Consider the following 13,034-nt stretch of genomic DNA (forward strand, 5'->3'; position numbering starts at 1 on the left):
TCGCACGGATTTCTATGACTTACTTTATCGCTCTCACGTAACGGCCGATGAACCATGGGGACTTTCCGACCCTGTATGTAAGAAGATAAAGATGTATACTTACTACTGCGTATGCTGTCGATTTGTTACAACTTTCACCTAACCAGCACTATGCAATTTTGTTGTTGAATTGCCCAGTTGGGAAGTTTAAGGTAAGCGCACATTTGTTCGCATCGGATGTATCGGATGCATCGAACGAATCTTTATTTTTATTAACATCGCACACTACATTTAGATTTGCCTAACGTATTGCAGAATTCAGTGTTATTCCTATTGTCAAAATGGACAGTTCAGATGAAGAGATATCCGCCATTGCATACGTTTTTGAGGAAGAAGAAAAACAGGAGAAGAAAATAATTCTCGTTATGCGATGCGGGCGATGCGAACAAGTGTACCTTGCTCCATTTAAAATTATGTAATTAACTATTTTTGTCCGATTCGACTGTTCGATGCGTCCGTCTGATACGAATAAATGGGCGCTTACCTTTAGTTATAATCGAGGCTATACTGCAAGTTTAGTCTGCTTTAAAATAATAATTCCCCCACCATAAGTCCCCAGTCCCGGAAAAGGCAGCCTTTGCGAATATCTTCCAACCTCTTTAAACTAAATTAAATTTCACCATTACCACATATCTCCATTACTGTGTTTTAGAAATTTCACTACACATGATTGTGTAGGAAACATTTTCTTACATTTAGATTAAGCTTTTAGCTCAAACTGTGGTTAGGTAACGGTACATATAAAAAACCGATACCTACCATTTAAGCCTGCTACAGACTTGGAGGTTTGTATCAAGACGGTATCGCGATCCCATATCGTGAGCCTTGTCTCAAGTCGATACATACACTGCAATATGTATCATGAATAAATACAAAATTACTGCACCAAGATGCTTCCTTCGTGAAAGGAAATTTTACTAAGACTGTTATTATTGATGTTTGTTTCATTAAAAAGAAAAGGAGAAACATTTGGTGGATAAAGTTTCGCTGTTTTGATCTCCACATTTTTCTCTGTTGCACAATAGTACCAACTTTTCTTCCATTCCTATTTAGAAAAAATTATTGTTTACATTTTTTAGATTGTTTTTTTAATTAATTGAATGTTTTTCTATCAGGCTTTACTGACTTGTGCGAGAAGTACAATAAGTCAGGAAAAGGTGGTCCTTCTCGCCTCACCCAGGTGCTTAATAATTACATCGGCGCTATGGTTCAGGAGATTCTGTCGCACGGAGGCGACGTCCTGAAGTTCTCAGGAGACGCGTTCATCGCTCTGTGGAAGGTGTCGGATCAGTTGAGTATGCGGGATGCTGTTCACGAAGCCATTGACTGTTCTTTGGTTATACAAAAATCTTACGGAAGTTATCGAACTGACGTGGATGTCGTGGTTAGAGGTAGGTCTAAGAGCACTGTGGGGAAATTTTGCGTTCATCATATAAAACAAAATAATTAAAGAGTTGGTAATAAAAGTTAATGGGCATGCAGACAGTTTTAATAGTCCATTGAAATCACATACGTTTCTTTTGCTTGAATTAAAACGTTTTGCCCAATACAGATTAAAATTTTAGATAATATTGTCAAAGCAGTTTCTACTAGATTCAAAATTATATTTCTACCAAAAGATTTAAATACTATCTGTGCTTCTCAAATTTTAAAATGTAAAGAATAATATTTAATTTCAAAAACGCTTAATTTATATTAATATTATTTATTACTATTTAACCGTGCCAAATGATCTGTTATTCTGCACAGTTTATCCGATCTGCGTAGATTCCGATCCTGATCCGAACGATTACGAACTCCAACGGAGGCTAGCCTCCACTGCTGTTATAAAACCTTCTGAATGGTCAAGCCACAACAAATCGAAATGTATCGCTCTCATACAGGGGAAGTTTTAATTGAAACACCCTCTATACAAAACATTTATTGTTTGCGGAGAAGTCACAGAAAAGCTCAGGCTTCGCTGTATTGTACAAATAGACACAAGATTGATTTTCTAGAGAAAAGTGATCCTTGTTATAGGTAGTTGAGAAATAAAAATAAATAATTACTTATGAAAACAGGTTTCGTGACCTTAACATATTTATTTCAAGATTATTAGAATAAACCTAAATAATTACTGATTGTTCATTAGGAATTATGGAGAAGGCTACTACAAAAATATTTTGAATATGTTGAGCTTAATACCTTTATAATTAGAATAAAAAATGCGAGAGGTAATAGAAAAATATATATTTTTTAATTAAAGTCACTTTCAACAAAGGTAATTAAATCACCTTAAAATTTGGATGCAAGAACGTAATGTAGACTATAGTTTTTTCGAGGTCAGTTGAACATGCATAAAAAAACCGAGCAATCAAATTTAATGAGTTTCATGGGCGTCCCTAAAAAAGTTTTCTGCTAAAGGTAGAAAATCATAATAATTTGTATATAATGTGTAGAAAATTTCTATTATACGTTCATTTGACCAACAACATATTTTAATTATTTATGTCCTCAAACAATTTTATTATATTGATGGTAAATTTCGTTTTGTTCCGTTTCAAAAGGTCTCCAAAATGCCATGTTGTAATAATGTTAGTAAACCAAATATTCCTCTTATTTCTCCCTTTCGCAATTGTAATATGAATGATTAATAGAAGGTGCCTACAATAAATTAAAATTACCTAAATCACACCAAATTCCGCATTGCGGCACTGCCTGCTAGGCAATTTGTCGACCACTTGTCAACGGCTGAGATTTATTACCCAGTGGCCCAATGTAATTTCTTTTCGTTTGCCCACGCTCGCATTCTTCAACTGGGCGTATATATTTCCACCACCTCCACGTTTAGTTCGACCAGGGGGTCTATTCTCGAAACTCGATTAACGCAAGTCGCATACGACTTTCCAAATTGTCGATCCAGATTTGCACGACTTGCGAATATGAGTATTCTTGAATGTCGCACTCTACAATTTTTGGTAGAATCTGCAGCGAGTGGGTAAATACCACTAGATATTGGATTGTCGTATGCGATTTAATAATAATTGAAGGTCAATGGTCATAGAAAATTAAAAATGGCTAACTTGAACGTAAATATGCTTGTTGCAATTGAAAATTTAGAAGTTCAAGAGGATGCGGTACAAAATAGGAGACGGTATTATAAGAAATATGATCCGTTTCTACTTGAAGATCGCGCGTTTATGAAAATATTTAGGCTAAGTAAACAACTGGTAATCAATTTAATAGAATTGATTACACCGTTTATGAAACGCCAAACGCGAGCATCAAACGTAAGTGTAAAAACAAAGGTAAGTGCATATGTAAGTACGTAACTTGTTGTAACAGTATTTTTATATGCAGGTTTTAGTCGCTTTACATTTTTTTGCAACTGGTAGTTATCAGTTACCAATGGGAATAAATATATATATGGCTGTATCACAGTCGTCTGTAAGCAGAAGTATTAGTGAGGTAACAGAGGCATTAAATAGACCGGAGATATTTCATGAATGGGTTCGGTTCCCTAGAAACATGGAGGAGTTAAATAAAGTTAGACAAAAGTAAGTGACTGCCAATATTAAATCAATCACCTATTGTACTTCTTTAGGTAGAAGTACGATTATATTGCCATTAAGAATTGTGTTTTTTTATTATTTTATAGATTTTTTGATATATATGAAATGCCAGGAGTGATAGGATGTATAGATTGTACGCATGTAGCCATATTCCCTCCCAGAGGCGAAGATCCTATTCATCCAGAATATATTTTATAAATAGAAAAGGTTATCATTCGATTAACACACAATTAGTGAGTATATTTGATGAAAAACAAAATTTTATAATAATTTATCACATTTGCAATGGTATGTGTTATGTGTATTAAAATGTAACAATATTCAAATAGGATTTTGTTCTGTCTTACATAACATAAGTTACACTTTTTCCCTAAAAATTTCTCTTTGTGTTTAATGATAATTTTTTGAATTCTTTTCCCGTGACTATTTTTATTCACAATTTATGCTGACTGCATATAAGTAAAAGAGTAGTTTTCTTCCATATGGCTGACTCTGTTTTGTCTTATATTTACCTAAGATACTTGTGTATAACACTACTGTTTGCCTTCCTGCTGAAAAAAAAAATGTATATTATAAATTGATACTAATAATTAAACAATAGTAAACTTGCCCTTGCTATAAATTGAATAAAATAGTATTGTATTTAGATTTGTGATTCTTCATTAAAAATTCTTTATGTCAATGCAAGATTCCCAGGAAGTTGTCATGATTCACATATTTGGAATAGCAGCAACGTAGAACCTTTTTTAAGAAACTTATATAATAGAGGAAATAGGGGCTATTTTTTGCTAGGTAAATAAATGTAGACGTACAATTGTTTTATGTACAAATTCACAATTTTATCATACAGGGTAGGAAAGTACCGATGGTCTATCTGAAGTTACGTGAGAGCGATAAAGTAAGCCATAGAAATCCATGCGATAGAGAAGGATGGCTATAATGAAGGCGTCTCTTAGTCACCGCCCGTTTCGCCCTTCCACAAATAAGATCCACTTCTTATTTGTGGAAGGGCGAAATGGGCGTTGACTATTAGACGCCTTCATTATAGCCATCCTTGTCTATCACATGGATTTCTATGGCTTACTTTATCCCTCTCACGTAACTTGTGATAGACCATCGGTACTTTCCTACACTGTATATACAAATATTTTGTTTTAGGTGATTCAGGATATGCACTCAGACCTTGGTTATTAACTCCACTACAAAATTCCCAAGGAAATATTGAGGAAATGTACAACATGAAACATAAATCAACTAGAGCAACAATAGAATGTTGCAATGGTTTGCTAAAAATGAGATTCCGTTGTTCGTTGTTTGCTAAAACATAGAGTTCTCCATTATTCCCTAGAGAAAGCTTCAACAATTATAAACACATGTGTTGTCTTACACAATATATGCATAGTTAATAATTTAGAATATATTATTGATGATGATAATGAAGAAATTTTAGAATTTGGAATAATAGATATGGAACTTATTGATGAAAATGTTGGTCGCATCAATCCTGATTTAATTTTAGGACGACGTACACAAAGAAATGTTATTAATTATTTTGTATAAATTTTTTACAGAATAAAATACTTTAAATAAATGATTAATAAAATAATTTCTACAGTAACATATTCTTTTATTTTTTAAACAGAAATATATTTAAATAAACATTTTTTTTAAAATATAAATATAGTGATTCAGGAGGAAGTGGCCATACGATTAAAGAACGCAAAATGTTATGGTGATGTGCAAATTTTTATGAATTTATCTTAAAACGTCTCGAAAGTATAAATTAAAAATCATCTTCAGTTTTACTTTTTGCACCCTGTATCGCAGAAACGATGCATTTTAGACTACGTTTACATGAAGAGTTGCTTAAAATTATTAGTACTATCACTTGGTATAGTATGGCCACTTTCTCCATAATAACCCTGTATACCTATATACATTACATTTAAATTGTTCCCTAAAAAACAAATCACAATGGCAAAGGAACTAAAAAATAACTAATACCCAATGGTTAATTCAAACATCTCTTTTTAAGATATTTACAAGTTGTTCTAAAGCTGTTGTCTGTCGTTCAAGAAGAATTAGTTTTTTAGTATAATATAAATCTTTTAATTCTAAGTCTTTCTTTGAAGTTTCAGCTAAAATTGTTGTAGCATTAGCACTATTCAGAAGCCTGGTTGCAGCAACGGTTCTTTTTTCCTTTGTAATAGACTTTGCTTTTGCAAATCCCGTTATATCCTTATCCTTAGAAGTACTAGGTACTGAATACTTATTCACGTTCTCTTGGTTTTCTGTATCATCTATATTCTTGGTGTATAAATGGTCCTCGTGGACTTCATTTTCATCAGTATGATCGTCACAAATTTCTTGTGTTTGATCATTATCATGATTAAAATCAAAGTGTATTACAGACGTCTCTGGAACCGTTTCACTCCCTACAACTACATACGGAGAAAGAACACAGAATTTTTTCGTCATTTTCGGAGAGTACATCTGCTGGTGGAGGTGGAGGTCCTCCTCCAGTACACGTTTGATATTTGCTTATCTGAGCTTTTTTGCTCTTCACTTTACTTCTGATGTCTTGCCAGGTCTTAAACAAAAAGCGTATATATATATTATTTAGGCTTATATGCAAATCTACTAGGAATGTACGTTATAAAGCAATGTTTGAATAGGGTTTACGAACCTACCTTTCTCCACTGTTTCCAGTCTTTTGAGGCCCCTGGAATTGCATTCAGTATATTGGCAATATGCTCCCATCTTTTTTGGGCATCTTTATAGAAAAATTTTCCAGTAAATTTACCAGAGACGAGCTGTTGATCCTGCCGTAATAGTTCAATCAGCATGTTTTTTTGGCTTTGACCACAGTAATTCTTTTTTATCTCCATTAGCACTTAACAAATTTTAGGTCAAATAGGTAGTACTTTAATTTTTAATTTATCTAAAAATTGTAAAAAATAAAACCACCAGTAAACCAGTGAACAGAGAACACAACGCAGAAAGATGTCAAAAAAGTTGTTTTATCGATAATATCCAGTGTTGACAAATTTAGTCATGCGTCAAAATTGTCGAATAGTATAAACAGTGTCTACTACTGCTCGAGAATACAGTTTTACAAAAGTATGCGACAATTATAAGTGGCATTTGTCGTAGTCGACATTGTTAGTAGAGATTCGAGAATAGACCCCCAGACCTGCATATGGGTATGGTCAACAACTGAATTTTATGACGCAATGGACCATAACAACAGTGCGTATTGATCTTTGCCAGCACGCTCATTCTTGAACTGAGCGTATACATTTCTACCACCTGCACGTTTCGTTCGACCAGACCTGGCTAAATAAATGTGGGAACAAGTTTTTCAAATATTTCAATGCCGAGTTGCTGCTTAGCGACCGAGTCTGGTACATACCTTGCAATTATTGGTTCTTCGATTGACTTCGGAAAAACTATATCTTTGTTGGAAGGATGGGCCTTCCTGAGTGAATTTAAACGATCCGCCTAAAAAATAAATGTTACAATTTTATAAATATTTGTTTTAGTTAAATTGGCCGTAGCTTCTGGTCACTTGGTATTTTCCTTGGTGGGCGACGAAGAGAATTCTCATTACTTGATGACTGGTGATCCAATATATGCCATAAAAGCTGCTGAACACAAAAGTTCCGCAGGAGAAATAGTGATAACTGCTAGAGTTTCACGGCACATTAGTGCCAATGAATATCTATTGAGTGTGCTTCCAGATGGTTTACACGCCAAGGTAGTAATTCAAGCTTATTTCCATGATCCATCTAACTTATTACGTTTGGAGGTAAAAAATCTTATTTTAAAGATACAAATTAACAGGAACGTAAGATTTATAAATTAACACATATTGCGACGGGAAATACCTGGTCCCCTAATAAATAATATTGTGTCAATATTGTCTGAGATATAAATCGTGTATGTAAGCTGTTATATGATTATTGGCCGACTAAAGGATTAAAATATCTAAGCCAAAATAATGAGTCTTCCTTTTTGTATCCAGGACTGTAGCAAGGGAATGTGGCCCGGCCTGGGGAAAAAATTCCTGCAGCAATAAAATATATTTAATGCACTTTGTGTTGTTTGTTATCGTTGATATAAATGTTACTTACATTATTTTTATCCGTAGGTACTAGGAGTAGGTCCCAATTGGAGAAATATACAACGGAAGACAAACAAAGGTATGAAATTATTGCCAATATCTTAAAGTATTTAAAACGTTATGGACAGGGAAGTTGGTTATTAATTTAAAATTGATAATATATTGTACAGGGTGTTAAATAAGTATGTACAATAAATTCAACAGACGATTATTTGAGTGATTTTAAGACAAAAAAAAATTCATATAAACATTTGTCCGCAGATGCTTTGTTTTCAAGATACAGGGTGTTAAACTTTAAAAAAAATTGCTATTTTGTAAATTTCTTAAATACCCTTTACCCAATTTTGTTGTAATCTGACAGTGTTATTTGTACTTTATGTTATTTAGATGTTACATGTTATTAATAAAAAATTGATAATTTCCAAAAGAAACTTATCCCCATGTTTCTCGTGTGGTCCAGGGATATGCAATTAAGTGGATTTAATTTTTTTTTTTACAAAAATTAATCAAGATACGAAAAATATTCAAGGGACAAAAAAGTTGTATTTTCAGTTGCTTAATTCAAAAAAGATATAAAATTTACAAAAAAGTCACTGGCGTACATTTTTTTCGTCAAAAATATTCGTTGAGGTACCGCTCGGGACGCCATTGGACTTAATAAATCTAATCAAGTTAGGTTTAAATTGGCCCCTTGACACTACAAATAACACTGCCAAATTACAACAAAATTGGGCAAAGGGTATTTAATATATTTACGAAATAGTAATTTTTTTAAAAAAGTTTACGTGTACAAAAGTGTACAAAAGTACAAAAGTACACTCTGTATCTTCTTGTCTTAAAATCACTGAAATAATCGTCTGTTGAATTTATTGTACATACCTAATTAACATCCTGTATATACTATTATATTATACAGTGCTATTTTTTTAAAACATAGGCCAATTTTTTTATTTAAAGTTATAGACTAGTACTTCCAAATGCAAAGTTGTAGGAAATAACTTGATTAAGAAAAATTTACAAATAATTCTTTCCGGTGTTGTCAGATGTTATGTCACATTTCCTTACTGGAGTAGCCGTTTTCGAACAATCAGCAAAAACAACGAAAATAATCTGCAGTCGGCAGGAACTAAAAGAAGCTAAAACAGCAATAGTAGGCCTTGGATATTAAACAAAAATTGTGTTGCGAATATGATTTTCAGCTTTTTGCAGATCCTACCAGTTGTTTTCAGTTTTACTAAGTTAGTTCTTAAAAACTCCGGATTTGGAAAAGGCTTATCGGGATGTCTTGCGTGGAATTCAGCGCACGCATTGCGTATACTTAAGCCATTAACATGAAGAAAAATTAATTCAACTTTCTCTTTTGGATTAAATAACTGATTCATCTTAGCAACTGAATTAAAACGTTATTTTTATACACATTCAAATACAACAGCTTTCAAATAACACAATGACAATACAATAATGATAGCTCCTTTCAAACAACACAATTTTTGTTCAATATCCAAAGCCTACTATTGCTGTTTTAGCTTCTTTTAGTTCCTGCCGACTGCAGATTATTTTCGTTGTTTTTTCTGATTGTTCGAAAACGGCTACTCCAATAAGGAAATGTGACAACATTTTTTATTTAGAATTTGAAGGTTTGTCAAATTATGTTAAAAAAATACGGTGTTGCCATTTAAAAAAATATCGTTTTAGTAGCTACTGCAGAAACCTGACAACACCGGAAAGAATTATTTGTAAATTTTTCTTAATCAAGTTATTTCCTACAACTTTGCATTTGGAAGTACTAGTCTACCACTTCAAATAAAAAAGTTTGCCCATGTCAGGTTTTAAAAAAATAGCACTGTATACAGGGTGTATGTAAATGAAGGGGCACAAATGATGCCAGAGATTCCTTAGATGAAAATAAGTTGATTTAATCTAACGTACCTATATCCCTAGTCGCATAAAAAAAGATACGGGGTGTCAAAGTGAAAAATAAAAAATAGCTTTTCCTTAATAATTTCTAAAGTTTTAGTCAGACATGTTTAAAATTTTCTAGCGAGAGAATTTTTCAGGGTGAGCAAAAATAATATATATTTTGTTTTTAACCGATTTAAATATAAATAAGGGAAACCTTTTCAAAGAAACGATTTCAACACCCTGTATCTCGAAAACACAACGTTAAGTAGGGGCGTTAAGTATAAACGGGACACATTATGTAAAGGGTGTCCCAAAAGACAGGATTTCATATGAAGAAATAAAAATTTTATTAACTAAAAAGCTAGCGAAGTTTTTACATGTTTTTATTTCATACTGTACTGTAATGAGTTATTTCCCGGACTCATTTAAGTCCGGGAAATAACTCATTACAGTACTGAGTCCGGAAAATTTTTACTTCCCGGACTGCTTTTGAAAAACACGTTGAAGAGCTGGTATTCCTTCTCATAACGAGTAGAAGACTTCGTAGGCACCAATTTACTGGTTGCTTCAGCACATTTTAGGTCGATTTCTTCAATTTTTTACGAAAATTATCACAAAATACGCACGGGATGACAAACTGTCAAATTTGTTATTTTTGTTTTTACATCACTAAGCTAAATCAAAAGCTATGCGATAAAACAAGAATGGAAACCACGCTAACACCTACATACAGGCAGGTTATGTAAAATAAAACATTAAAATTTCATTTTTAATACAATACAGTATGAAATAAAACGTTGTACGATACACGGCCGTGAAATATCATTAAAGTACTCGTCTAGAAATTCCTGACTCGGCTCCTTCGTCGCCTCGTCCGTAAACATCTAGACTTGTACTTTAATATACTATTTCCCGGCCTTGTAACGTAAATAACTATTAAAAGGTACACATTGCCATTAAATATGAAAGAGGATATCGGACAGATGTCCTCCGCGACTTATTTGCATATTCAACTTCTTTTAAGAAACTTCTATGTCACGCTTTCAAATACCTGCTGCTGAATTTCGTTTCTGCTATTAATTCAAGAATGGTATTCATTTGAGCAGAGTAACCTTTACTAATCCCCCCCCCCCACAGGAAAAAGTCAAATACGCCTCATCGCTAAAGATGATTTTCTTAGCAAAATCACCGTCCACTTGTTGATTCTTCAACATCCAATCGACAAATAATGTCCGGTGCACTAAATGGTCGTCTGGTTTCAATTCCTGGGTTAACTGAATCTTGAATGGATGCAGATGTCGATTTTTTGTTAACATCCGCTGCATTATGCTTTTTGAAATATTTATTTACAGTGACTAACGGCGTACTGAGGTTACGAGGATTTCCGCCACACTATCACTTACTGTAGCAATATTTTCGTCTGTTTGTTCAAATTTCGCAACTAATCTTTTCATAGTTGTTTCATTCGGGGCGTTCCTTCTATCGAAGGAATTTGCGTACAGTGTCAGCTACACACTCTCCGCACATGTAATTAATTTTCACAATCTTCACTTGTTCATCCATCGTATAGCGCTCCATTTTGTCTAACCACAAAGTGTTTACTACAACGTGCGACCCTGCACAATGCTGCCAATTCTTCAGAATTAAAATGACACACAATTCAAACCCTGTGTTACTTTTAGGACACCCTATATAAAGATTACCACCTGCTTTGTTCGAAAGTATCCATCAGTTAATTATATTTTGCAGATACTTATAGCCATTTCGAAAGAGACTTGGAAGGACGAACTTCAATACTGTCCGACGCTAGCCTTTTGACTTATGTTGTTCCTGATGGTGAACCTACTGAAGAAGATGAAATTACTCCGATTGTGACCGACCAATATGCGTGTAAGTTGGTGAATTTTTAAGAAAAAAAAATCGTGGATTATTTATTATTACATTAGATGTGCACAGTAAAAATTAAGAGGTTGCAAAAATAAATTTGATGTGTGAAGCATTACATTAATGTGAATAAAATTTACACAAAAGAGATAGATAACCGTCTCGAAATATTATTTTTAACAGAAAATAAAATGGCAATGATGAGTGTTATTTCTCGGCTTCTAGGATTTAATAACTTGGCATGGTCGTCGAGAGTCGAGAGGAAGTGATAACTTTCTCACTGCTGCCTTGCCTGCCTTGCCAATACGTTGTGATTCTGTAATTAGTACAGCTGTTGAGCGATATACATATGAACATAGTGCGTTTTTTTTTATATAAATACATAAATACAAATCTACCATTACTACTGAATGGTAAAATACTAGGTAGCTATTGCTTCTGAGCTTCCAATTCCAAAATCTCAGCAATCTTTAATATTGGTTTTTGTCATAGTCCTTTATTGGGTCCTTTATAGTTAGGGTTTCTGATTTCTCGGCCTATTTTTTTTCTCGGGTCTCGAGAATTCTCGACTAGGAATTCCCGGGAATTCTCGAATTCTCGAGAAGTTTCTAAAACTTAAAAAAGTCATAATTTTGGTATTGCAATGTGAAATATAAACATGCTATTATACTTAACAATTATCATTAACATTTATTATTTATTCAGTATTTTTATTAATTACTTATGTATCTGTTTCTACTAACAAAACTAAATTAAACTTTGAGTTTCTTCTTAACCTTTAACTTGTTTTTTATTAAATACTTTCAATATACCTACTTATTATGTTTATTTCAATGTTTTTGAATCGTAGTTTTCTTCCAATAATAAATATTAATAATCATTAATCATGCAGTCTTAATTAAATAAATAGTAAATAAGGAATTTAACCGAAGAAATCTTAAAAAAAACAAGCTTTAATTTAAAGATACAGAAGTGTTCTTCCTATTAATTTATCACTTAAACATTAGGTATCTGCTTATAATAAAATTTCTACACAGACGTCTTATAACTAGGTACAGGGTGATTCACTATATTTTGACCACCCCTTTAACTTTTTTGTTTTAAGAGTTATAAAAAAATGTGAAATACAAAAGTTGCACGATTTTTTATGAAATTTTCGAATATGATAGTAGAAAAACAAATAAAGTTCATACAAAATGGCCGCGGATGTTAACTTTGTTAATTTCAATGGAACACCCTATATGTTTTTACACAATTGGATAGAACGTTCCCTGCCGAAGCCGCGCCGAGCACAGTCATATATGGTTTGTTGTGTTCATCTCTAACAATAAGCGAGATAATATTTAAAAACGAAAAGAACGTTTTTTATTAAGAAAATAAAATATTTGGTAATTGTTGAACGTTTTTCAGGCATTTCTGCCTTTTTTCTAATTACGTAAGGATTTAGATTTATTTGCAATATATTTTGACATATCGAACATTGATATAGTCCAAAATGGGTATAAGTATTTTAACTAAATCGCACTAATTAGTCC

The 13,034-nt window shown here is 33.0% G+C and overlaps 2 protein-coding genes across 2 annotated transcripts in view; one reads left to right on the forward strand and one right to left on the reverse strand.

The window, feature by feature from the left end:
• Positions 1-320: 320 nt before the first annotated feature.
• LOC108906209 (adenylate cyclase type 10-like) overlaps positions 321-13,034 on the forward strand; it is an 84,717-nt gene continuing 72,003 nt past the window's right edge. Inside the window, exons 1-5 of the mRNA XM_023454818.1 lie at positions 321-454; positions 1,150-1,430; positions 7,133-7,347; positions 7,741-7,792; positions 11,365-11,505. Of these exons, the coding sequence (XP_023310586.1) occupies positions 321-454; positions 1,150-1,430; positions 7,133-7,347; positions 7,741-7,792; positions 11,365-11,505 (823 nt within the window). The remainder of the gene's footprint in view (positions 455-1,149; positions 1,431-7,132; positions 7,348-7,740; positions 7,793-11,364; positions 11,506-13,034) is intronic.
• Positions 5,286-6,378, reverse strand: LOC111691657. The gene is made up of 2 exons (XM_023454814.1): positions 6,281-6,378; positions 5,286-6,180 (listed from the first exon to the last, which is right to left on the reverse strand). The coding sequence occupies exon 2, from the start codon at positions 6,081-6,083 to the stop codon at positions 5,607-5,609; it is 477 nt and encodes a 158-aa protein (XP_023310582.1). The 5' UTR covers positions 6,084-6,180; positions 6,281-6,378; the 3' UTR covers positions 5,286-5,606.

This window comes from Anoplophora glabripennis, unplaced genomic scaffold (assembly GCF_000390285.2).
Source record: "Anoplophora glabripennis isolate ALB-LARVAE unplaced genomic scaffold, Agla_2.0 scaffold390, whole genome shotgun sequence".
Taxonomy (NCBI): domain Eukaryota; kingdom Metazoa; phylum Arthropoda; class Insecta; order Coleoptera; family Cerambycidae; genus Anoplophora; species Anoplophora glabripennis.